The 23,189-nt window shown below is 39.4% G+C and overlaps 1 protein-coding gene across 16 annotated transcripts in view; it reads left to right on the top strand.

Moving 5' to 3' along the window:
- Positions 1–23,189, top strand: part of NTRK2 (neurotrophic receptor tyrosine kinase 2) — a 348,512-nt gene that overhangs the window by 75,940 nt on the left and 249,383 nt on the right. For 15 of the 16 annotated variants that reach the window (XM_032290797.1, XM_032290792.1, XM_032290798.1 and 12 more), the window contains one exon: positions 5,604–5,703. In XM_032290797.1, the coding sequence (XP_032146688.1) occupies positions 5,604–5,703 (100 nt within the window). Of the gene's footprint in view, positions 1–5,603; positions 5,704–10,200; positions 10,224–23,189 lie in introns of those variants that run through there. The other variant, XM_032290808.1, reaches the window with a different exon arrangement.

Genomic DNA, 23,189 nt, shown 5'->3' with positions numbered 1-23,189 from the left:
ATCTCTTCACCTCCACTGCCACGGTCACGGGCTAACCCAGAGGTTGGCAAACTTGACCCATGGGCCAAGTCCAGCTCACCACCTGTTTTTCTATGGTTTGCAGGCTAAGAATGGTTTCTACCTTCTAAGTGGCTTAAAACAACAAAAGAAGAATGATGTTTCATAACACATGAAAGTTTTGTGAAATTAAAATTTTATTGTCCATGAATAGAGTTTTACTGGAATACAGAAACTCGCGTTCATTTACCTACTGTCTGTGGCTGCTCTTGTGCTCCGATGGTGGATGGAGTGGTTGCAGCAGAGACCGTATGGCTTACAAAGTGGAAAATATTTACTTCTGGCCCTTTACAGAGAAAGTTTGCCTCAATTGTTCTTTCCTGCATGACCACACAGCCTCCTAACCAATCTCCCTCTCCCACCCTTGTGTTTTCTGGTCTTTCTCCACATGGCAGCCCGAGCTATCTTTCTAAAGCATAGATCAGATCACTTTTTTTAATTTTAATTCTCAGAGTCCTTTTACTGCAACTGCAGTAAAACTTTTCATATGGGGCTGGACATGGTGGCTCACTTCTGTAATCCCAGCACTTTGGGAGGCTGAGGCGGGTGGATCACGAGGTCAAGAGATCAAGACCATCCTGGCCAACATGGTGAAACCTCATCTCTACTAAAACACAAAAATTAGCTGGGAGTGGTGGCGTGCACCTGTAGTCCCAGCTACTTGGGAGCCTTAGGCAGGATAATGGCTTGAACCCAGGAGGCGGAGGTTGCACTGAGCTGAGATCGCGCCACTGCACTCCAGCCTGGCGCCTGGCGACAAAGCAAGGCTCCTTCTAAAAAAAAACAACATTTCATATGAAAGCCACACTCTTCATGGTGGCCTATTAGCCCTGGGGGACCTTGTGTTTCCCCAGCTTTTGACTTCATTTCCCAAGCTCTTCTCACTGCTCGCCACCTGGCTTTTTCATGCTCTCTCCAGTGCTCCAGCCCTGCTCTTTGCATTTGTGGTCCTCCCCTCTCAGGCATTTGCTTCCTGATGCCCATGATGTGGCTTCAGCTAGGTGGCCAGCAGGCAGCCATTGTACCTTTCCATTTTTTTTGGAGCAGTTATCATTTTCTGGGATGACCTCATTTAAACTGTTTAATGTATTTTTTATCTTCTCTAGATTCTTTAGTAAGACTCTCAGTAGGGGCAACCTGGTCAGTTTTTTTCACAGCTGTTTCCTCAAGCCCTCAGAATACTGCCTGACACCTAATAGGCACCCAGTACATTTTGCGGACTGACGAGACTTGCAGTGAACAGTATAGGACAGAGGGATTGGAAGTAGAACAATCCATTAGGGATTAGGTGGAGCATTAAAGACATGTGATATATACTTGAACCAAGACCATGAGAGTGAAAATGGGAGGTGCATAAACAGATGCAATGCAATTGAAACTTTATGCATATCTAGTATAGAGGTATGCTTCATACCCATGCACACACGTATACATGCAAAGACACACGCTTCCATAGATGACTATATGCATTACATTGAAATAGCAAGAACAAATACCATGGTAAGTCAACTGGTGAATGGTATTTGCTTCCTGTCTTATGCAATCATTTTAGTTTTTAATTCTCATGCCAATCCACTTAATATTTCTTTGTGTAAGAGAGTTGTTTCTGTAAGAAATCTAAACAGCATGTATTAAGCCCATAGATGTATATGTATCCCAATTACACAAAATTATATGTTGACTTTAGTTTTCTGTTTTTTTTTTTTTAATACAAGTGATAAATTTAGGCACCTGATTGGCATATCTCCATGACATTTGAACCATGTCTAGCATAGTTGCTGGAAGGCAAGATCAGTAAGTTTGTATATTATAACTTTGCTTGAGGCTCCTAAAATCTGTATGAGAGGTGCAATATGGTGTTTTGTAGAATTTAAAGAAAATGTTAGAATTATGTGTGGTTCAGATATTCTATATATAAACAGTTCTTGATCACAGAAAGGATCATTAGATTAGAGGAGGTTGAGAGCCAGGAAGCTGATACAAAAGATAAAAATGTTTCTAGTCCAACAAGTGCTCTTCCAGCATTTCGTTGAATTTGCAGGAGAGGGCAGATCTCCCTTGTTCTTTCCTAAGAAATATCCTCACATGAAAAGCAACCCATCAAGCAGCTAACCAAACTGTCAATCAAACAACCGACCAGACAAACTCACCCATGCTTGTCTTCCATGTGAAAACTACCTCAATACATGCCCGGTACACAAAACTCTGTAATTATCAAACAATCTGATTTTGAGGAAACGATTCTTTTCATTGTCACAGGCATCCTTATTAAAGGATTTAAATTTAGAATGGCTTCAGTAGCTGTAAGTATTCATTTGCAGATCCTTAGCTGCTTTTCAGCAGTAGAGCCCACTTCCCATTTTCTAGATTGACTTACACATTCTATAACTAGGTAGAGAAGCCAGGGCAGGCATCACTATCTAATGAGGAAGTGGAAGCTTGGATAAGTAAAGCATCTGTTCTAGCTGTCATGACTGGCAAAAGCAAGGTGTCCTGTGAACAGAGGGGTCTAGGTCTCCTAAATCCCAGTTAAGGACTGTCTGAAGCAGGTAAGGCACTGTACTGTGGTACTGCTGCATGGGTGGAGGACTTTCCAGGAAAATCATCTAACTCCCTCACCCCAGTTTTCTTATTTATCAAATGGAGTTTGACGTTGTTTATTTAGGTATTCTCCTTCTATCTATAGAAGTCTGAAATTTAATAATAAAGTAAAGAAACTTATAGCTAAAATGCTATGATCTCTTTCCCATAAAAACATTAGTTAGAAATAAAGATTTAAAAAAACACCCAAAGTCATGAGGTCAGCTTGAGTGAAATGGTTAAGTTTATCCATAATTAGCTTTGCAGGAGTTGCTACTATTCTGTTTTTATATGGGCTGCAGAGACAGAGTTAAGTCTGTACTCGAACATTTGCAGAAGCATTTTGGGGGAGATCTACTCACAGTTAAAATACCAGAGAAGCGAATGATCATATCTTTGCTCCACACCAGCTAAGTGCTTGGCATTGTGTTTTTTGGTGCTCTGTGACTTATTTAATGCTGTTCTCAACTGACATCAGAGATGGTGTCCTGGAAGAATTAGCTGTATGTTTTTTTTCCTGCCTTCATTCTCAACTACATGCTTTGGAGAGACAATGTAGTGGATAAGTCACAGGATTTATACTTGGACAGACTTAGTTCCATTGCCAAGCTCAGGAGGTGTGACTGTGAGCTGCTTATTTAATTTTTTTTCTAACTCTTAGTTTTTTATCATCATCATTGCTAACATTAATTTATTATATATTGTAGTACTTTTCCAAACCCATTATCTGCATTAACTCATTGAGGATTTACAACAACCCACAAAGTAGAATAATTATATTATATTATCCATCTTACACATGAAGATTATGAGATGCAGAGAGGTTAAGTAATTCTGAAGTCATGCAGCTAATAAGTGAGAAATCTAGGTTTTATACTCAGGAAGAACCCATGGTTTTAATCCCTACCCTATAATGCCTCTCCCTGTGAGATGGGTATGTCAGTTAGAATAAGCTCTGTTGCAGTAACAAAACCTCCACATCTTAGGGGCATAAAACAGCAAAGGTTTCTTTCTTGTTTCATTTCATGTATTGGGTAGGAGCTCTGTTCAGCCTTGTCCTTGTGCCAGGACCAGTCTGATGAAGAAGCCACGTTTTTAAAAGTTAGCACTTCTTTTTTATGACAGAGATAAAGAGAACTGTGGAGCAGGTAGAGCAGGATTCCTCAACCTTGGCACTACTGGCATTTGGGGATAAATAATCTTTGGTTGGGAGGCTGCCCTGGGCACTGTAGGATGTATAATAATGCCTGGCCTCTACCCGCTAGGTGCTAGTAGTACCTTCCCCCTCGTTGGGACAACCCCAAATGGCCAAGTGTCTTCTGGATGGCAATATTATCATCCCTGGTTTAGAAACATTGCCTTAGACTAAGATCTTGGACAAGAAGTGAAGTTCTACACCCTGACAGTGACACAAGTCTTAACTAGTCACATGAACTCATCTAACCACAAGCAAGCCAGGCAATGCCTCCTACAAAGAAAAACCAGAGAAAACCAGAAATGTTGGACAAATGGCACTAATGATTACTACACATGAGGATAATAATATCCATCTTAAAAATTGCTACGCAGATTCTTAAGCAAGAATGGCTACTTAAGACATCTCAGAATGGGCATTAGCAACTATGTTCAAGTCCACCTGCTGTCCTTGTAAATAAAGTTTTATAACAAAGTTATGCTCCACTGGCAGAGCTGGATCCTTAGTTGCAACAGAGACTGCAAGATTGGCAAAGCCTGAAGGATTTACCATCTGACCTTTACAGCAAAAATTTGCCAACTCCTGGTTTAGAGAAGCAAACTGTTTTTGCAAGCAGGTCTTTGGGCTGAGTAAGACTGGAAGGAGACACAGTGCTGCTCACAACTTTGCTCTAAAATATTACGATGCACTTAGAGGAGTATCGTGCCTTGGTCAGCAGCAATGGTAGCAGAGCGATTGCATTTCTATTTGTACCTCTGTCATCTCCACTTCAGGGATGCAACAGGATTCACATGTATCTGCATCTACCCTCTTGACTTATGTAATCCACATCTGACAATGTTAAGTTTTTAAATTTACTTAAACTTTTTCAGGCTTATATCATATGTATAGGAAAATACACATATCATAAATGTACAACCCAAGGGGCTTTCACAGGTGGAATTCACCCCAAAAGCACCTCCTGCTTCCTTCCAGTTCCACTCACTGTTCCCAGGGCATCCTGACTTCTAAGAGCAACAATAACCTACAAAAAGCTTTTTATTATGGACAATTTTCAAGCATGCACTTCAGTAGAGAGAATAGTAAAATGAACCCCATTGTATTCTTCACCAGCTTCAAAAATTATCAGGCTGGGTGCAGTGGCTCATGCCTATAATTTGAGAACTTTGGGAGGCAGAGGTAGAAGAATCCCTTGAGCCCAGGATTTCAAGGCCAGCCTGGGCAATATGGCAAAACCTCGTCTCTACAAAAAATTTTAAAATGAGCTGGGTATAGTGGTGTTTACCTATAGTCCTAGCTACTCAAGAGGCTGATGTGGGTAAATACCTTGAGCCCTGGAGGTCGAGGCTGCAGTGAGCCATGATTGTGCTACTGCACTCCAGCCTGGGCAACAAAAGGAGACCCAGTCTCACACACAGAAAAATCACCAGTATTTTGCCATCCATGTTTCATATTCTCTCTCTCTTTCTCTGCCCACCTCATGAATGGAGAGAGAGATGTAATATTTTAAAAATACCAATTGATTAGCCATTTTCACAAGGTTTAACTTATGTTTTCTCATTTGTAAAGTAGACATAATAATAGGTCTTACATACTTCACTATAGGGTTGTTGAAAATTAAGTAAGTTGGTATGCATAAGACTCTTATAAGAACAAGTGGTAAGCATTCAATAAATATGAACTGCCTGTATCATCATCATCATCAACACTACCATATGATTACAGGGAACTAATTAGCAAGATTGTAACCGCCCTCCCTTCCTTTCTCTAGGTCTATGCTGTGGTGGTGATTGCGTCTGTGGTGGGATTTTGCCTTTTGGTGATGCTGTTTCTGCTTAAGTTGGCAAGACACTCCAAGTTTGGCATGAAAGGTAAGAAGGGTTGTGTTTATTTAGCATCTTATGTAGATCATTTTTGGCTTATGACTAATGCTAATTACCACTAAAGAAGGAAGCAGCTAGATTTATGATGATTAGGTTTTAAGGCTGAAAAATAGCAACAAGGCTTTGATACTACAAATCGAGACAGAGAAAAATAATGTTGATTACTCAGCACTACCCACTTTTCCATGAGGACAGTTGTCCCAGAAGACAGAGCCGGGGACTAATAATGATATGGCCAAGAAATAGTGCTTGCTGTTCGTTTTGTGCCAGTGGTAGTAGGATAGCCTGGACTGTGTATTTTGTGCAGAAAGGTCTATTCTGCTGTACATTTGCTTTCCAAATCTTCAGTGGTGCGATTTTGGTGTTGCTCCTGCTTTTCCAGATCCTCATTCTTTGAAATTTAAACAACAGTGTTTTGAAGCAACATAAGAACTGCTATTGGTGGTACATGGAAGCTTCATGAACGTATAGCTTTTTAAAAATTTAAGTGGAAAAATTATCAGGGTTGGATTAAAAATTAGGCAGCATATTGATCCAAAATAGATAACTGGAATTTTATTTTAGAGGATTTAAAATTAATTTTAGGAGGAAAACTTGTATAAATTTCTTGTTACATAAAAAGTGCCTTGGAGCAGTGATTTAATGGTTTAAGTTTCAGTGATTTAAAAACATTTGCTCTGAAGTTTAAAAGTATGCATTGGAGAATACATTAGTGTTGTATTGTGTGTGGTCTCCTTTAGATAGACACTATTTAAAAGCGTCTAAATGGGAACGCTGTGAAAAAGGTTTAGTGGTGTCTTAGTTGCATTGAAGGGTAGGTCTGGCAGATTTTCTTTTTCTGTATGGTTTGTTAGAATTACAGTTAATGTTGCTAATATTGCTATTTACTTGGAAGGGAAGGTTTCAGTAGCGGTAAGTTGCCCAGCATACACTGACATCTGGGATAGAGCAGATCTATTTCTGATGTTTCCTCTTTTCCCTTTGTTGGTGCCTGTGAACATTTCTAAGCTAGAAACGAACAGGGAAGAGTGATGGTAAACTGGGACTTAAAATAACTCCTGAAACCTCATCCTGGTTCCTCCTTGGCCAGCTGTTCCTTGATGATTTTTCAGGGGAGGAAAGATCTTTCATGATCCAATTATAAATAAGACTTGGGAGAGGGATCACCCCACAGTGATTTTAATTCATCCTGTGGGGTGGTTCTCAAACATGACGGTGTGCCAAAACCTCCTGTAGGACTTGAGAAAACATGGATTCCTGGGCTACCCCTAGAGTTTCTTCTTTAGCACGTCTGGAGTGCACCTGAGAACTGGCATTTCTAACAGTTTCTAGAGGATACTGATCTTGCTTGCCCTGGTTGTTGGGTTCTCTACACAACAGTGTAGATAATCACTGTTCTCTATGGTAAATATGGGCTGCCAGATCCCCTTTGGAGTGTGACAAGGTGTTGGGAGAGACGCTGCAAACCAAACTCACCCACAGCTTTGCAGACCTATTGGGATCCCCGTGTCTCAGCTGCACCCAGGCCCAGGCTAGACGGCTGCTTTGCGTGTGTTGCTTCCTACCATGGCATCTGGCGGTTCTCATGTTTATCAGGTGCTTGCTTTCCTTAGAGGCACTTGAACTTGATGTCTCTAAATATAGATTTCACTGGAGACTACCAACTCCTAGCAGTAGAATTTCCATTCTTGAAGGGTTTAGTTTGAGATATTTCATCTCATGAGCTTTTCGGAGAGAGGATATATCCAGGTTCTTCTGGGAACTCAGCAAAAGCTTTGTGAATCCATGGAGCAAAATTTAGGAGCTTCTTCTTACCCTTGGTTTAGGAAAACCACTGACAGAATTACCAGTAAATGGCAACCTACTCCTTACAATGTGGCAATGGTGGAGAAAAAATGTAGACTCTTTTTTTTCAGAGAAGAAAATTATGTTTCATATTGAGACTCCAGCACTAAGACTGAAACAATATTTCATTTAGATAATTTGGGGTGATTACCACTAAAGCATCTACATTTTCTGAGTATAACCTGAGGGCATCCTTAATGGATTATAAGAAAGAGTGTGCTTAACCCTGCCACAGAGCCAGTAAATGGCTTCCTACAGCAGTAGCTACTATATATATAATATGTTTTTTTCCCTCATTCCTAAAGACAAATAAAATCATTTTTAGAAATTTTGTCTCAGAGACTTTTTTTTTTTTTTTTAGAATGGCTTACTGTTCTATTTTAAGCTACACGTCTATCTGTAGCATGATGTGAACAAAAAGAGCCTGATCTAGGGTTATTGTTTTGCAAGTCAGATGTCAAGTTGAGAATCTTTGGGGACCTAGAAATGAAGCTATGGTTCATGCATCGAGTACAGATGAAACTGCTTAAAACGTGCTATTTAAACATTAATGTGAGTCAATGTACTTTAAATGCTATTAGAGCTGGGATTAACCCTGAAAAACATATGTCTTTAAAAACAAAAGAATATGTAAAAATACTATTTTGCTTCCCAAAATAACCAGGCAATGTATTGGTTGTGGTTTCTTAGTAACAACGGTATGAACTCTGCATAGCGTTGGCCAGACGAGGCACCACGTAAGAGGCTTGTAGCTGCCGTGCAGATGAGCTATTCAGAATGTAATTCCTGCCTTCCTAAGCATCTTCAGGGAGGGTCTAAGCCCCTCCTTATTCTCTTATGCTAGAGGCAGATGGGACAGGAGGAAGATGGCCAGCCCACCCGTAGGTGCTCACAGCTTTTTGCCCATCCCTGGCGGTATGTGGTTTATCTCAAGTGTTGACTGCTTCAATCTGTAATGGAAACCTTGAGAAGATAAATGACACCTTAAATGCTATTGATATGAGGGGCCCAGAGGAACAAACCCCAGAAACCTCTTAAGATCACCACACTACAGCTGAATGCAGGGCAACACAAACTTTATGGATTGACCTGAGATCCACCCCTTATTCCTGCAAACATTATTTATGATGTTGCTCCCATGGGGAGGTGATTTCTAAATTCCAAACTAGCGAATGAAACTTGGATTTGTAAATACAAGCAGTTTGCTGTGGTGTTGTCTTTGAAGATGGATCTTCAGGTCTGTAAGCTCACCAGGTTTTCTTCCTTGTTCTGTGGACTCATTGTAAACCAAATGCTGATGGTCCACTCCAGAACAGGTAGCACAAACTTTGAGCTTCATGGCAACAGCATTCATATTTGTGTGTTCATCTTCATCTACTGAGTGCCTAGCCCAGAGATGGTGCCCAATACATATTAATGACAGAATGATCAGAGATTTTTCAACTCCATCCACCTAAGTTTGGTAATTGGAAAACAGCATTTGGAAAATGGCTAAGCTGTGAGTGGCTGAAGAGAGAACCTAAGACTTTTCTAAGTTTCTAAAACGGACAAAGTCCCTCCTCTTTTTATTTTTTTAGATTATTCCATATGAGTCATGGCGATAGACAAGACGTCAATTTGTCCAGGTTTTGTCTTAGGGTATGTAGGTTTTCACACACTGTTTTAAATTATTGTCATTGTCTAAGTTTGGAGGATTCACTTTGTCTTTTTATCTTGCATATGAACATCTTCAGTTTCTATCTTCCTACCTTTGAATGTATGGTTTTGGAATACGTCATTTTTCCAGTTCTGAAGTTGGCCAAAGTGCCAGATTGGGGATTATATCATGCCGTGAACTGAGAATTTATATTTTATTCTTGCTCCATAGACTTTAAGCTTCTTGCTGATAGTGTCCAATAAGCTCCTGGCCATTTCAATTTAGATGTCAAGGGGTAGAATTTCTCCCAGTCTGTTTTTCCATGTTCATTTCTGTGCCTTTACACCGTCCTATTGCTTTTTTGGTTGATACATAGCTACCATAATTGTAGAAGCCACAAATGATGCCCCTCTGTTAGTGTTGGCCATCTATGTAGGTATTACTCATACATATGTTTAATATGGATATATAAAATGTATACCAAATCTATGTCAGTATCAATATTCCTATATGAAAATGCACAATACTATTCTTTTTCTTCTAAGGCTGCCTCTGATTTGTTTTAATTTTAGTTTTCACTGAAGTAGGGCTGAAAGAATTTTCCAGAACAGCTCCATTGCCAAAGGAATAGGCAACCAGGCCTTTGAATGCTCTCCTTGTGTTATAACCAAGTCTTGTGTTTAGCTCTCACATTGCTTCCTGGCTCCTTGTCTTCATTGAAGATGTAGGAGTGCATGTGAAGGGGAAATGGAAGCACTGAGGAGCACCACGGCTGCCAAGTCTTCAAAGGGTGCTCCATGTTGGGAGCCCTGCCTGTTGCATTGATGGTGTACAGGGTTGCAAAAAATATAAGGGAACCAGCAGGGAGGAAGGAGGGAGCTTGGCACTCATCATTCTACTAGAGGATGGTTTTGGCTATCAGTTTTGGGTTATTTACATTTCCTGATGGAAGTCTACGTATGATATCTAATTCCTAAGTACTAATGCAGCCGTTGTCACTCCAGAGTGAAACATCTAAATGATCCTAAGAAGTCCCTGTAGAAGAAACTAGAAGAAGCAGCTTTCTTCTCATTCAGTGTTGATAGCCTGCACAGATTTCCTCTGCAGCCTCTGATTCTTGGATGTAAACTGCCCTATACACATTCATTTGTGCTACTTGAGCTTTGGAGGCTTTCAGTTAGTAAAGGCTAGAAAGCGATCCTGCCTGGTGATGCAGATCTGGGTTTTCCCAAGTCCAGACAAGATCCACAGTTCAACTTTCTGTTCTTATAAATGATCTTCTGAGTGTCTTTCAAAAACAACCAAAAGTCTGCCTATTTAAAAATAGTCATAAACATAGTGGGGCCAAAGTTAAAGAGGTTGCAGTTTAAAGCCTTTTATATGAACTGAAAACAATTCTGGAAAGTTTAAGAGGTTGAGTTTAACAGATATTTGGATCAACTTTTAAGAGGAAAAAATGTGACCAAAAGCCAGAAATCCAGTTGTAGAAACATCTGTAAGGACAAACTGTTTTCCATATGCATCCCTTCCTTCTTTTCTTAAAGAAAAATACCATAAAAAAATTGGATGATAATAATTGAATTCATTCTTGTTTCCTAACATTTCAAGCAGTTTAGAAATACAGAAACGTGAAAATGGATGCTCCCATCACCTTCTTCTGCCATGACCATTTCCACTCCTAGTAATAACTTTCTTTATAGGGCGCATGCGGTGTGTAAATAATAAAATACATAGCTTCATTTTTGGTTCCATAAGGAAATTTTAATACCAGTCTTGTCCTGTAATTTTTTTTTTTGTAACAATTTGCCTTGTAAATTTTTCTGCATCAGTACCTAGCTATCTACTACATTCTACTTAATGGTATTTCCCAGTAGTCTGATATCAGGCTACTTGGACCTGAAACCTGGCTCTGCCTCTTATAAGCTGTGGACTTTGAGCAAGTATCTCATGCCTTGGTATTTCCATCTGTAATGGGGCAGTCCTAATAATACCTAACCCACAGGTTTGTTATGAAGACAAACTGAGCTTATTTAACCACTTGGGAATATTTCTGGCACTTAGTTATTGCCCTATAAATAGATAATATTAGTATTATTATTGATGGATTATGATTTATTTGACTTTTCTTCCTTTAATGGACATTTACATTTTTACCAAGTTTTCAGAAAATTATTTCAAATAATTTTCAAATAATACCTTCTGTATAAAGATAGATTCTTAGAAATGGATATCTGGGAGGAAAGGTATATATGTTTAAATGTGGATAGATTATCTTGCATAAATGCCTTTCCAATTTAGTCTCCCACTAATAGTATGTAAGGATACACCTTCATTTATTACTCTGATCTATATTGAATATTATCAATCTTTTGGCTAATTTGAATTGATGAGACTTTGATTAATAATTAATTTAGGTATCTTTATCATGTGAAGAATAAGAGTGATGTTTATTTTTATTGTTGAGTTAGAGAAATACTTTGTCAATTATACACATATTTATTTATTTGTGATGTTTGTGGCTCATATTTTCTTCTAGTCTTTTGACTTTTTGATAGCACCTTTCTGTAATCAAAGAAATTTCCCTTTTTATAGAGCAAATCTGCCCATCTTTCCCATTTAAGTTGTGGCTTGCTTAGGAATCTTTCTTGCTCTAATGTGGTAAACATATTTCTAAATATTTCTTTCACTAGTTTTTTACTCTGTGTATTTTTTAAACTGAGCCCTTTGGTCTTTTTATAATTATTTTATTAAAATTTGCTATGAAGTAGTCCTCTCTTTTTCAGAGACATACAGAATAAGAATATTTGAATAAATTTTAGTGTGACATTTTCAGAGAGATGAATAGTAATAATTTAAATTTCTTGTATCAGAAAGCCACTAATAAAGCAAAAATACATTTTGAAAAACTCAGCGATTAGCTCTTTCTTTGTAAAACAAGTAAGGAATTTTGCTGGTTCTTTCTTATAACATGGGAATATAAACCACACAAAATAGTATCAGAGAAAATGAGTTTTCCCAGAAACCTTTGTTGAATTACTCTTCTCCCAGTTTCAAATGGAGTTCAAAGTCTATCTCAGCACTCTTAAGAGGCAACAAAATTTGCCAATACCAGCCAAGTCCTTGGAAATTTCAGAAAAGACATTCAGCTGAAAGAGTCATTGAGTAAGATAATAAAGTGAAAATGAATCTAGAGAAAAGAATTAGCCCAAGTGTTCCTTTTCTGTTGTTTGGTGATACTATAGAAAGCTTTTCCCGTGTGTTTGTGAGGTGAGGATCTACTTTCCAAAGCCTCTTACTTCTTTCCCTGCCAACATTTGGCTTATGTCTAACTGAGAGCAGAAGATGCTTATTCTTTACAACATATTGAAAATGTGTGTCAGACTTCTAAGAATTGGCTAGAGAAGGCCAGACAGGAAGCAAAAGAATCAGCATCTCTGCCTTTAGGCTTGTGGGTGGATGAAGTCTACCTTTTAATTGCCTGTCTTACCTGGGCATTCCCACAACCCCAGCAGGATGCATGTGAGAGCTCATGTTTGCCTGCAATGTAGAAAGTGCATGCAATATTGTTTAGGGACTTTCCATGCTACTATTTTGACTAAAAGGTGAAAGATCCTTTAAAAAATTAGATTTTGTACTTAAAAGTCAGGAAATATTGTTGCCACTTCTTTGGTCTTTCGTTAACCTTGAGGGAAATTTGCTTTGTCCTTCTCACATAGCTCATGACCTATTTCAAACAGGACTTTCAAAACCTGAAAATCTGTTTTTCTTCTTCTCTTCCCCTTTCCCTTCTCTTTTACCTCTCACTGTTTTTCCTGTCATTTTGTCCTACATCTCTGTGCTTTCTAATTTTATATTTTTTCCTCTCTTGTTTTTCTTCCATCTCATTCCTAACATCTGATTTTGGTGGAAAAGCTTTTCAGAATTTATGAAGAAGACAGATAATAACTTGGCTTAAATTCTAACATATGCTTTGATTTTATCTTGCTTTATTTTGGGCAAGAATACTAAATGACTATGGGAACACATTTAGCTCTAAATCAGCAGAATTGTCACGTGGCACTTCGGAAGACAGCCTGTTTGAATAATGCACATCCTTCGTGTTTGTAAGTTGTTAACTCCTGAATCTTCAACCCTAGGAGTGTATAGGAAAGTAATATTGAAGACATATGAATCAAAAATCTTGGGTTTAAATCCTAGATCTCCCACCTGCTCATCATCATTTTAGGCAAATTGTTAAACTCTAAATCTGAATTCCTCTTTGGTAATTGTTGGGAATAATACTCACCTTTCAGGTGATTATAAGAATTAAATCAGTGCTTGGTTTAGTATCTGGCTCTTTAATTCCATAAAAGTTAGTTATTTTTCAGATTTATGTTTTAGTAATACATTATTAAAGAAAAGATTATAGGGAGATTCCTGTTGAATTCATATTGAGTCTGGACTGCAGAAAAATGTCACAAATGTATACAATGTGTATTAGTGTTTCCAGGTTTATTAGTTGAGTCTATAGGAAAAAAAATTGTAATTACAACGTGTCTCTACTTTATGGGTATGTACCATGAATACAAATGTGCTTACCCTTGTGCTTATTTTAAGCCCTTCAGCCCTTAAATATACTGTGTGTGAATTATTGCAAATTCTTAATTTTATTGTCCTCTGAAGAATTCGTTGCTTTAATTTGCTTTGGGGTTTATGAAAAACTTGCTTCATTGATTGATTGATTTGGTAGGTAAGTTTTAGCAGATTTTGGGGGGAGGAATATTTACTGAAGTAAAGAGGTGGAAGGTGCAGGGGTGGGAAGGGGATGGGACCACCCCCCCAACACCCGCTAGTTTAGATCTAAAAACATGACCTCATGGAAACTTCTAATGTGTTTCCCTTTTGCACAGAAGGAATTGCAACTGCTAAAATGATTTGTTTAAAAAATAGGCTGTAATTCTGATGTGTTTACAGCCTGCTAGAGAGGAAAAGAGGGATTCTGGAGAAATTTAATTCTTCCTTATGCCATAGATTGTCATCCATATTATTATAACCATATACCCTGCATTTTCTGTGAGAGAAGCCAAGGCTTGGACAGGATAATGGCGGTGGAAGACCTTCGTTTTTATCAAAGCGTCAGCAAAAGCAGAAACTCATTGCCCTTTGCTGTGATCATCTGGGAGCTTTAGTGGCCTGGGGACAAAGAGAATGAGAGTGAGAATGAGCCAGTGAGTCAGTGACCTGATCTCTATTTCGACTCTTTAAGTCTTTTTTAAGACATTAATATCCTGGATTAAAGGAGAAGAGTCATGTCTGTCTTCAGTCACAGTGTAAGGAAGGAAGGAGTGGGGTGACTTTAGGGGTGGGAGTGGTGTGGAGAGGGAGAATGTTGAGAATAAACTGGTGTTTCTATTTACAGTTGTGGTTGTCAACTTTAGAAGTCCTGGCAAGGCTTTAGTATAGTCAGCCACCCAACTGAACTTTTCCTGCACTTGCTTCCTGGATTGCCTGTAAAAGAAAATTGCCTAAAGACCAGAAATATTATAGTAGTACAGGACAGAGAATCATCTGAGGCTCCCCTCCAGCTTTAATATCTGCCATTCTGTTACAAAACCGTTATGTACAGTCACACACTCACTACAAAAGTCTGCCCTGCACTTCTGGTGAAATCTTTTATTATTTTGGTGTGTAAGGATGTAATCTTTTTTCTCTATTGTGGAGCCACAGTCTCCTTAATATTGACATATAAAATACTGCATCTGGGGTCAACACAAAGTATCCCTGGGTATACCTTCAAATGTGTGGTCAGCTCAAGAAAATATTGCCTCTAAGTTATCAATAGAAGGCGTTTCTTATTTAGTTGGCATTCCCAGTGACTCTGTTTACTATTAATTTGCAGGTAATATGCATCATGTCAGGGTGATATGGTTTGGCTATATCCTCATCCAAATATCATCTTGAATTGCAGCCCCCGTAATTCCCATGTGTCTTGAGAGGGACCTGGTGGGAGGTAATTGAATCATGGGAGTGGGTCTGTTCCATGCTGTTCTCATGATAGTAAGTCTCACGTGATCTGAGGGTTTTTTATAAAGGGCAATTCCCCTATACAAGCTCTCTCTTGCTTGCTGTCGTGTAAGAAGTGCCTTTGCTCTTCCTTCATCTTTCACAATGATTGTGAAACCTCCTCAGCCATGTGGAACTGTGAGTCCATTAAACCTCTTTCCTTTATAAACTACCCAGTCTTGGGTACATCTTTATTAGCAGCATGAGAACAGACTAATAAACAAGGATACTTTTGACATTCCAGCTTGAGAGCAAAGAGAAGCAGCCCTGCCGTAGCCATCTCTTCCTGGAATGGTTTGGATGTCAAGGAGCAGCTCGACAGCTGGGCTGTTTCTTGATCTTTTAAGTCACACTTCATAGCATGGCTTTGTCGTTTCGTTTGAAGTAAATCCTTGAAACGTTAGATTTTTCCATATTGAAATGTCATGCATTCCATTGCCCAGAAGAAATAATTTCTGTGTTATTTACATGTAGCCTTTCCTCTATGAGTGTGGACAAGTACAAGGTGATTTTTGAGGTAGATTTACATGCATACTCCATAATTATTTATCCCCCACATTATATCTTGGTCTTCCTGTGATGTCACGGCAGAGGGTGGATTAATCAGTAAAATGTCTAGGATTGGATTTAGAATGAGGAGGCACCTATCTCAGGTACAACCTGTGAGACATGTGACTTTATTTTTCTACAGTTCAAGAAAGTATATATTTTTAGCCCTTTTTGTACTGAGTAGCAGAAAATTAATCTCCTACCACTCTGGGTAATCTCAGACAATGGTGAGTAATCGCAAAAAATTCAACATTTTCTCTGTCACTTCAGGCCTCTCACTTCCCCCCTCCCTTACTCAGGTTGCATTTGCCTTTCTGAGAAATAGTGAAGGGTGTGCAGCAAGGTCAATAAAGTGCTTCAGTATGGGGAGGGGACATAACCACTGTCTTGGTGGTAATTTCTGTATGCTGGTGGCTGTCCATCTTCCCAGTTGCCCTTGGCCACCACTCTGTTCAAGTCACAGGTGTACAATCTTGTGTTCCTAACCAGGTTCTGCCACCTTCACATGTCTCTCTGCAAGATGTCTTTGCAGCTTTGGGGACATGAAAAATACTGAGACTGGTCCCCACTCTCTCTGCCTAGACACACTATGCAGCTTCAGCTACTGTATTACTCTCGTGCCATTACAGGCTTGGGATTGCTCTGACTTCTGGACACCTTTTCTGGTCTTCTAAGACAGGGGTCCTCAGGATTCTTCTTTTTAAAACTCTAAATCTGATTCAGGGCTCTGTGTTTCGTTAATCCTCATACTTGACCCAGGGAGAGGTTATAGACTCTTTCTGCCATATCTAACTTCTTTTCTCCCCACTGTTGCTCTTCCTATTTCCTAAGGGGACAGGAAAAACATGAAAAATGATTTTTTCTGATTTCATCTTCTTTCAAATATTTTTCATCATACATATCAATCTTGTTTTTTTCTTGCAGCTTTTTACTATGAAATTTTCAATATGAATAAAAGTTGAAATAATACTAACAATAAATACTCATACATTCAACACCTAGATTCAATCTCTGCTTAACATCATGTTATTGAAAAATAAATTGACACTATCATGATCTGTCACTCCTAAACTCTCCAGCATGTTTTTCCTGAAACTGAGGACACGATATCCTCAAACCATAGCCACAATACCATTATCATTGTGCTCAAGGAAATTAAGATAACCCTTTAACAACAGATGTTTCCTAGACTATCCTCAAAATTTCCCCAATGATTTAAAAATGCCTATTATAGCTACTTATATATCAAACCAAGGTCAACTCACTGTTCATGCACTACATTTTTTCATTGAGTTTCTTTGTTCCCTTGTAGTCCAGGGCATGGCCTCTGCCTTACATTGACTCTTTGAAGAGACTAGGCAGTTGTCCTGTAGAATGTCCCACATTCTGGCTCTGTATGATTGTTTTCTTTGGTATTCTTCAACTAGCCATTTACCTTCTGTATTTCCTCTAAACCAGAAGTTATTTCTAAAGGTTTGGTTAGATTCAGGTGAGAGGTTTTGGGAAGAAAACATCACAGAAGATGATGTGCACTTCACCTTGTGTCACATCTGGAATCATATTGTGTCAGGTGTTAATATTATCAGTGGAAGTTGGATCACCTTTTGAAGATGGTGACCACCAGGTCTTTTCTTTGTAAATACAAGTTTTTCCCTTTGGAATTCGTAGGTGATTTATAGGGTGATAATTTGACATCTAGCAAATATCCTCTCCTCCTAAAACTTGAACCTAACTGGTCTTAACATCCTTTCCTAAAAGCGACTTAATTTCTAAGGGTTGCAGAAAGCGTTTTTCTAATTCAGTCATTTCTTCTCGGTCTTATTTCATTAATATTTTTTAAAGGAGAGCGTTCTGGCCTTGGCCAAGAATTTCAGCTCTTTCATTCTAGTTCTGCCTTGATGACTCTTCCTTGAGGCAATGATTGGTTGCTGGTCTTCCAGATGAGTTGATGTAATTGCCTTAAATTATACATGGTCAAATTATAAACATTATCGGAAAAAATTGTAAAGGCAGTGTATGGAACTACTTGCTACCCTAACAAATTAACTGCATGTGTTACTTAAAAATTATTCTGGGTTGGGCACAGTGGCTCATGCCTGTAATCCCAGCACATTGGGAGGCCAAAGGTGGTAGATCACAAGGTCAGGAGACCAGGGCCACCCTGGCTAACACGGTGAAACACCATCTCTACTAAAAATACAAAAAAATTAGCCAGACGTGGTGGCATGTGCCTGTAGTCCCAGCTACTTGAGTGGCTGAAGCACGAGAATCACTTGAACCCTGGGTGGCAGAGTTGCCATGCGCAGAGGTTGCGCCACTGCACTCCAGCCTGGGAGACAGAGCGAGACTCCATCTCAAAAAAAAAAAAATTCTGATAGTTCACATTTCTATAATCATTCATAATAATGTGTTAGTTAATTCTAAAGTGGTCTTATGACCCAATCTACTGACCCAACTGGCTGTCTCCACTGAGTCCCTGAATGATGACCTGAAGTCAAGCCAGGTTTCCTTTCTATAGATAAGGATGTAGAGGGATAAGAAATTCTATTTTTTTAAATGACAAGAATTTATTTGAATAAGGCAGAGTCTTGAATCTCTGTACTGTAGATGTGTGTTAACCAAATGCATAGATGATACAACTCAATTCAAACAGCATCCCAGAATCTGAGTGGTGTGGTTGGCTAAATGAATATGCACATATGAAAGAGCCAAGGAGTTATTGCTGCCAGTGTTTCTCTTGGTATTTGAGGAGTTAGCCAGGGCCCTTCCCCACTGCTTCAGTCTAAGCAGGGTCTGTACCCACTATTAGGGACTGGCACAATGTTCTTCTGCAGAAAACCAAGACTAGTGGGTTGAGGAACTCATTTTTGATGCCTGAAGGCAAACCTTCAAAATTGAATTTTATACTCTCAGGAAGTATTGATTTCAAACTTTGTTCTTTATAAATCACCAAAGGGAAACAAATGACTTGATTTACAGTTAAATGCATGTAATTTGGTGATGAGCAAACTCTTATGAGCTAAAGGAAGAGGTGACACAGACATCTCCACAGCATTTTCTGAATTCATGTTGCAGCTGTCATCAGTGCTTTGCTCGGGTACCCTCAAACTCCTTTTACTGATCTTGTGTGCTCACCCTGGCTTCTGCATATGTTTGCTTCTAAGGGTCAGCACCTGGAACCCTGTTCAGAGGGCAGGATTGAGCTAGTGGAGCAGCTCTCCATCCTGGCATGCGCAAGAACACACACACACACACACACACACACACACATACATACACACAGCTGGAAGCAGCTAGGAGTTAAGTGCCCTCCACCCCCTTCCCTCAACCCTTTCGCAGGCTTTTCTGATGAGTGATAAAGGAGTTTGAAAGGTTATCCTCTTGTCTTAAGTCTCAGCAAATTCTGTGGTATAATTTACAAGTTCTCTGCACGATCTGTAGTATAATTTACACATCACTGCTCTCCATAAGATCAGGTGGAGGCTGAGATTTCACCTGAAATTGCAACCTTGCTTGTCTTCTTTCCCCCCTTCCTGTTCACCTCTCCTGGGAGCCCCTTCTTAATAAATCACTTGCCATGAACACTCCACTCTGGGTCTACTTCTGAGGAACTGGCCAAAGACAGTGCTGGAATAACTAAGAAATTTAATATGTGATTTGATGCCTTTTATCAGCATCTCTAAAACTATTTCTGTTTCTCATTTGCTAATTTGGACTATATATGTGCAAGTGGGGGAATCTTAAAAGTTAATTTAAAAATGAATTGAGGTGTAGATTATAGTTACCATTTATTGAGAGGGCCATTGTGGGCAAGGTCCTTGACATATGTTTTTCACTTCTCATAATAATCTTGCATTTTAAGGATAAGTTAATTCAAGTCCAGACATTTATTCATGTGCCCAAATTACAGAGCTAGTAATTGGTAGGACCAAAATTCAAGCCCAGGTCTTGTGATGTTAATGTATTAGCTCTTCCAACCTCTCTGCTAACTCTCCTTCCCTCCCTGGGTATTAAAACTTCTGTTTCTAGAGCTATCAAGGAGGCATTTTGACATCAAAGTTTATGACTTACTAAAAGGAAAGGAGACTGTCTCTTTAGGAAGAGATAAAATACACTATAAAATGCCAGACTTAATTTCCCAGAATGGGAGTGATTGAAAATAATTTTTAATAAGAGCTTGAGTCATGTCGCTTTGTTGTATACAGAGAGATTTTTGTGCGATTTTTGACAGAATCTGGGTGGCTCACAGAATCACAAAACTATTCATCAGGTGACTATAGGATGGGGCATTAGCGATGTGATTTGGGAGCAGGAGATGGAAATTTCTTTCGTGGCTCTCCCTCTGAGTTGGTCACACTCATTCCTGTGGCTATAGTGGACCACAATGCTGTTTTGAAAATGACTTCCTCAGCCCTGAAATAGACCACAGTGTCCTGAAAGCCCTAACTCATCTCATTGGAGTTATCAGTCCATTGCAGAGAGATTCTTTAAGAAAATGAAGGGATAATGGCAATGATGGCACAGCCATCTAGATGGGCTTCCTTCTAGTGTCCATATTGGGACCTGATTGAATTATTCACTGCTGACACAAGACCGCTACACAAGTTTAAAATTCAGCAAAAATGCTCAAAAGTCATACTAGAGACATTTAAAGTTTCTGTATGGTGAAGTCATCAGCATTTATTGCAAACTGTGCCCAGTCTCTTTTTCTGGAATGTTCTTCATATGTCTGCCTTGTTATTTCTTACTTGCCTTTTTTTTTTTTTTTTTTTTTTTTTTGAGGCAGAGTCCCCCTCTGTTGCCCAGGCTGGAGTGCAGTGGTATGGTTTTGGCTTACTGCAACCTCCATCTCCCGGGTTCAGGACATTCTTTTGCCTTAGCCTCCTGAGTAGCTGAGACCTACAGGCACATGCTACGATGCTTGGCTAATTTTTGTATTTTTAGTAGAGATGGTGTTTCACTATGTTGGTCAGGCTGGTCTCGAACTCCTAACCTCGTGATCTGCCTGCCTCAGCTTCCCAAAGTGCTGGAATTACAGGTGTGAGCCACCGTGCCCAGCCTTACTTGCCTTTTTAAGATGAAGCTCAGATGTCACTTCCTTCAGGAAGGCTTGTCTGATCCCCACAGCATGAACAAAGTCTCTTTTTTGTAGATTTGTATGACTGTGTGTAATCATCTAGAAAAAAACACATAGCTTATCATATTGAAAGAATGTGTTTTCCTGTTAATCCTCCCACTAACCATCTGAGGGCCACTTGACGGTATTGTTTAAGAGGTGAGGCATTATAATGGAAGAGAATTGGGAAGCTATCTTTCTGAAATGGTAAAGAGTAAAATGAAGGAATCTATTATTTTATTTTTATTGTATTTTTGCCTTTGAGGCAAGATAGAATAGCAGAAGGAGCAGGGGCTGAGGTTTTACCCCAAGCTCTGCTATGTTCTTTTGCTGTGACTCAACCTCTTTAAATTTTATTCTCTTTCATTGTGAAATCACATGCCAGCACCAAAGTTAGGGAAGATTTCTGAGAATGGTCCAAAGGTTAATAAGATACTGCCCAGCAAATATTTGATATTCCATAGTGTTTCATAAAACTTATCTCAGATGGATAATGATGGGGAAATAGGTTTTTTAACAGTGGACCTGCAGCCATTTATTTGTTCTCCCGATAAACTTTTTTTTTTTTGAGACAGAGTCTCACTCTGTCATCGCCTAGGATGGAGTACAGTGGCATGATCTCAGCTCATTGAAACCTCCATCTCCTGGGTTCAAGCAATTCCCGTGCCTTGGCCTCCAGAAGTAGCTGGGATTACAGGCATGCACCACTATGCCTGGCTAATTTTTGTAGAGGCAGGATTTCACTATGTTGGCCAGGCTGGTTTCAAACTCCTGGCCTTAAGCAACCTGGCCACCTTGGCCTCCCAAAGTGACAATAAATATTTTACTGAGCATGGACAATATGCTAGGCACAGGGAATCTACATGTGTATATCATACCTGTGTGATGTACCTCTAGAAGTTTATAGTCTAGAGGAGGCCTGATGTCCCAGCAGCTTTTGTGTTGGTAGATAATATAAGAAGCACCACAAAAGAGGGTGACGATTCACTGTCTACAGAAATCAGGGAGTTCTTCACAGCAGAGTCCACCCTCCAGTGGGATCTGAAAGGATGAGTAGGAATTATCTGCATAGACGAGATGGAAAAGGAGGCAGTGCAGTGGCGGGAGACAATGATGGAGAGAGAGAGGCAAAGGGTCAAGGTGTAAGACAAAGGTCAAGGTGCACCCTGCTGTGGGATTTGGAGTTGATCCTGCAGGCACAGCAGAGCCACTGAATTTAGGGATTGATAAAGAAATAGTTGAGAATGCTAGAATGTCTAAATGTGAAGAGTGATCATGTTTATATAGATTCCTTAGCTCCTACCAAGACTTTTTTTGTTTAGCTTTCTTGATTTGGTATTAAACTTGAAAGTGATTAATAAAGTGGTAACATAACTAATTTTTAAAACATTCTGGTCTCCTAGACTTCACATTGTTTTAATGGACTGTAAATCCTTGCATGGGCTTGCTTATTAAATGACTAATGTGGAATCCATTCATTCCTTCAACATCTATTTATTGGGAGCCTGCTCTGGGCTGTTATAGACCTTGAGGACAGACAGAGTCCCTGCCTGCTGGAGCCTCCATTGCAATGGGGCAGATGGAGAGACTAATAAATATATAAAGGCTGTAGAAATTATGGCCTGGGAAGAACACAGCACTGATGGAGAGGTGAGGGGTGTCCTCTGTTAAGGAAGTGCTCTCCCTTCCTGACTATGATGAGGAGGGATTAGTGTGGGGTTCCCTGTTTAGGAAATTTTAAATCTTACTGTTTTTCCATTGCTGACTTTAACGTTCTGAGAGTTTAGTAAGTAGTAGGTCCTCCTCTCTTTTTTCTTTCTTCCCCTCTCTCCCTCATTCTCACTCACTCTCTCTCTATTACAAAGGCAAATTGAAAACTGTGTTTATCAACACTTATTGGGCATATCCAAAGTCAATGTAGGGAAACAAATTTTCCACCTTGCAAATATTTCTTTGCTGGAATTTCCACAGAAGGTTTATGATACCAGTTTCTAATCTAGAAATCACAGAATTGGATTTGAGAATAAAAAGCATCTTCTTTCCCCTTCACTTCAAAAAGAACACTTAGCTCTCTCTCTTTTTTAATTGGGTTCCCACTTTATGCTTGGTTTTGTGCTAAGTGCTTTATGAATACAATCTCTCAACTCCTCAACATGTCTCTGTGAGATTAGCATCATCATCTTCATTTTTTAACTGAGGACATTGAGAATCGGGGAGATTATCTTAATCTCCCAAGGTTTGTGCCTTCTAAAGCCAGGTCTGTTTCAGGACAGTAATGTCCTAACT

This window comes from Sapajus apella, unplaced genomic scaffold, assembly GCF_009761245.1.
Source record: "Sapajus apella isolate SASKATOON/1434 unplaced genomic scaffold, GSC_monkey_1.0 scaffold24, whole genome shotgun sequence".
Taxonomy (NCBI): Eukaryota; Metazoa; Chordata; class Mammalia; order Primates; family Cebidae; genus Sapajus; species Sapajus apella.
Note: the sequence above shows the minus strand (reverse complement) of the source record. Positions and strands in the feature narration are given on the sequence as shown.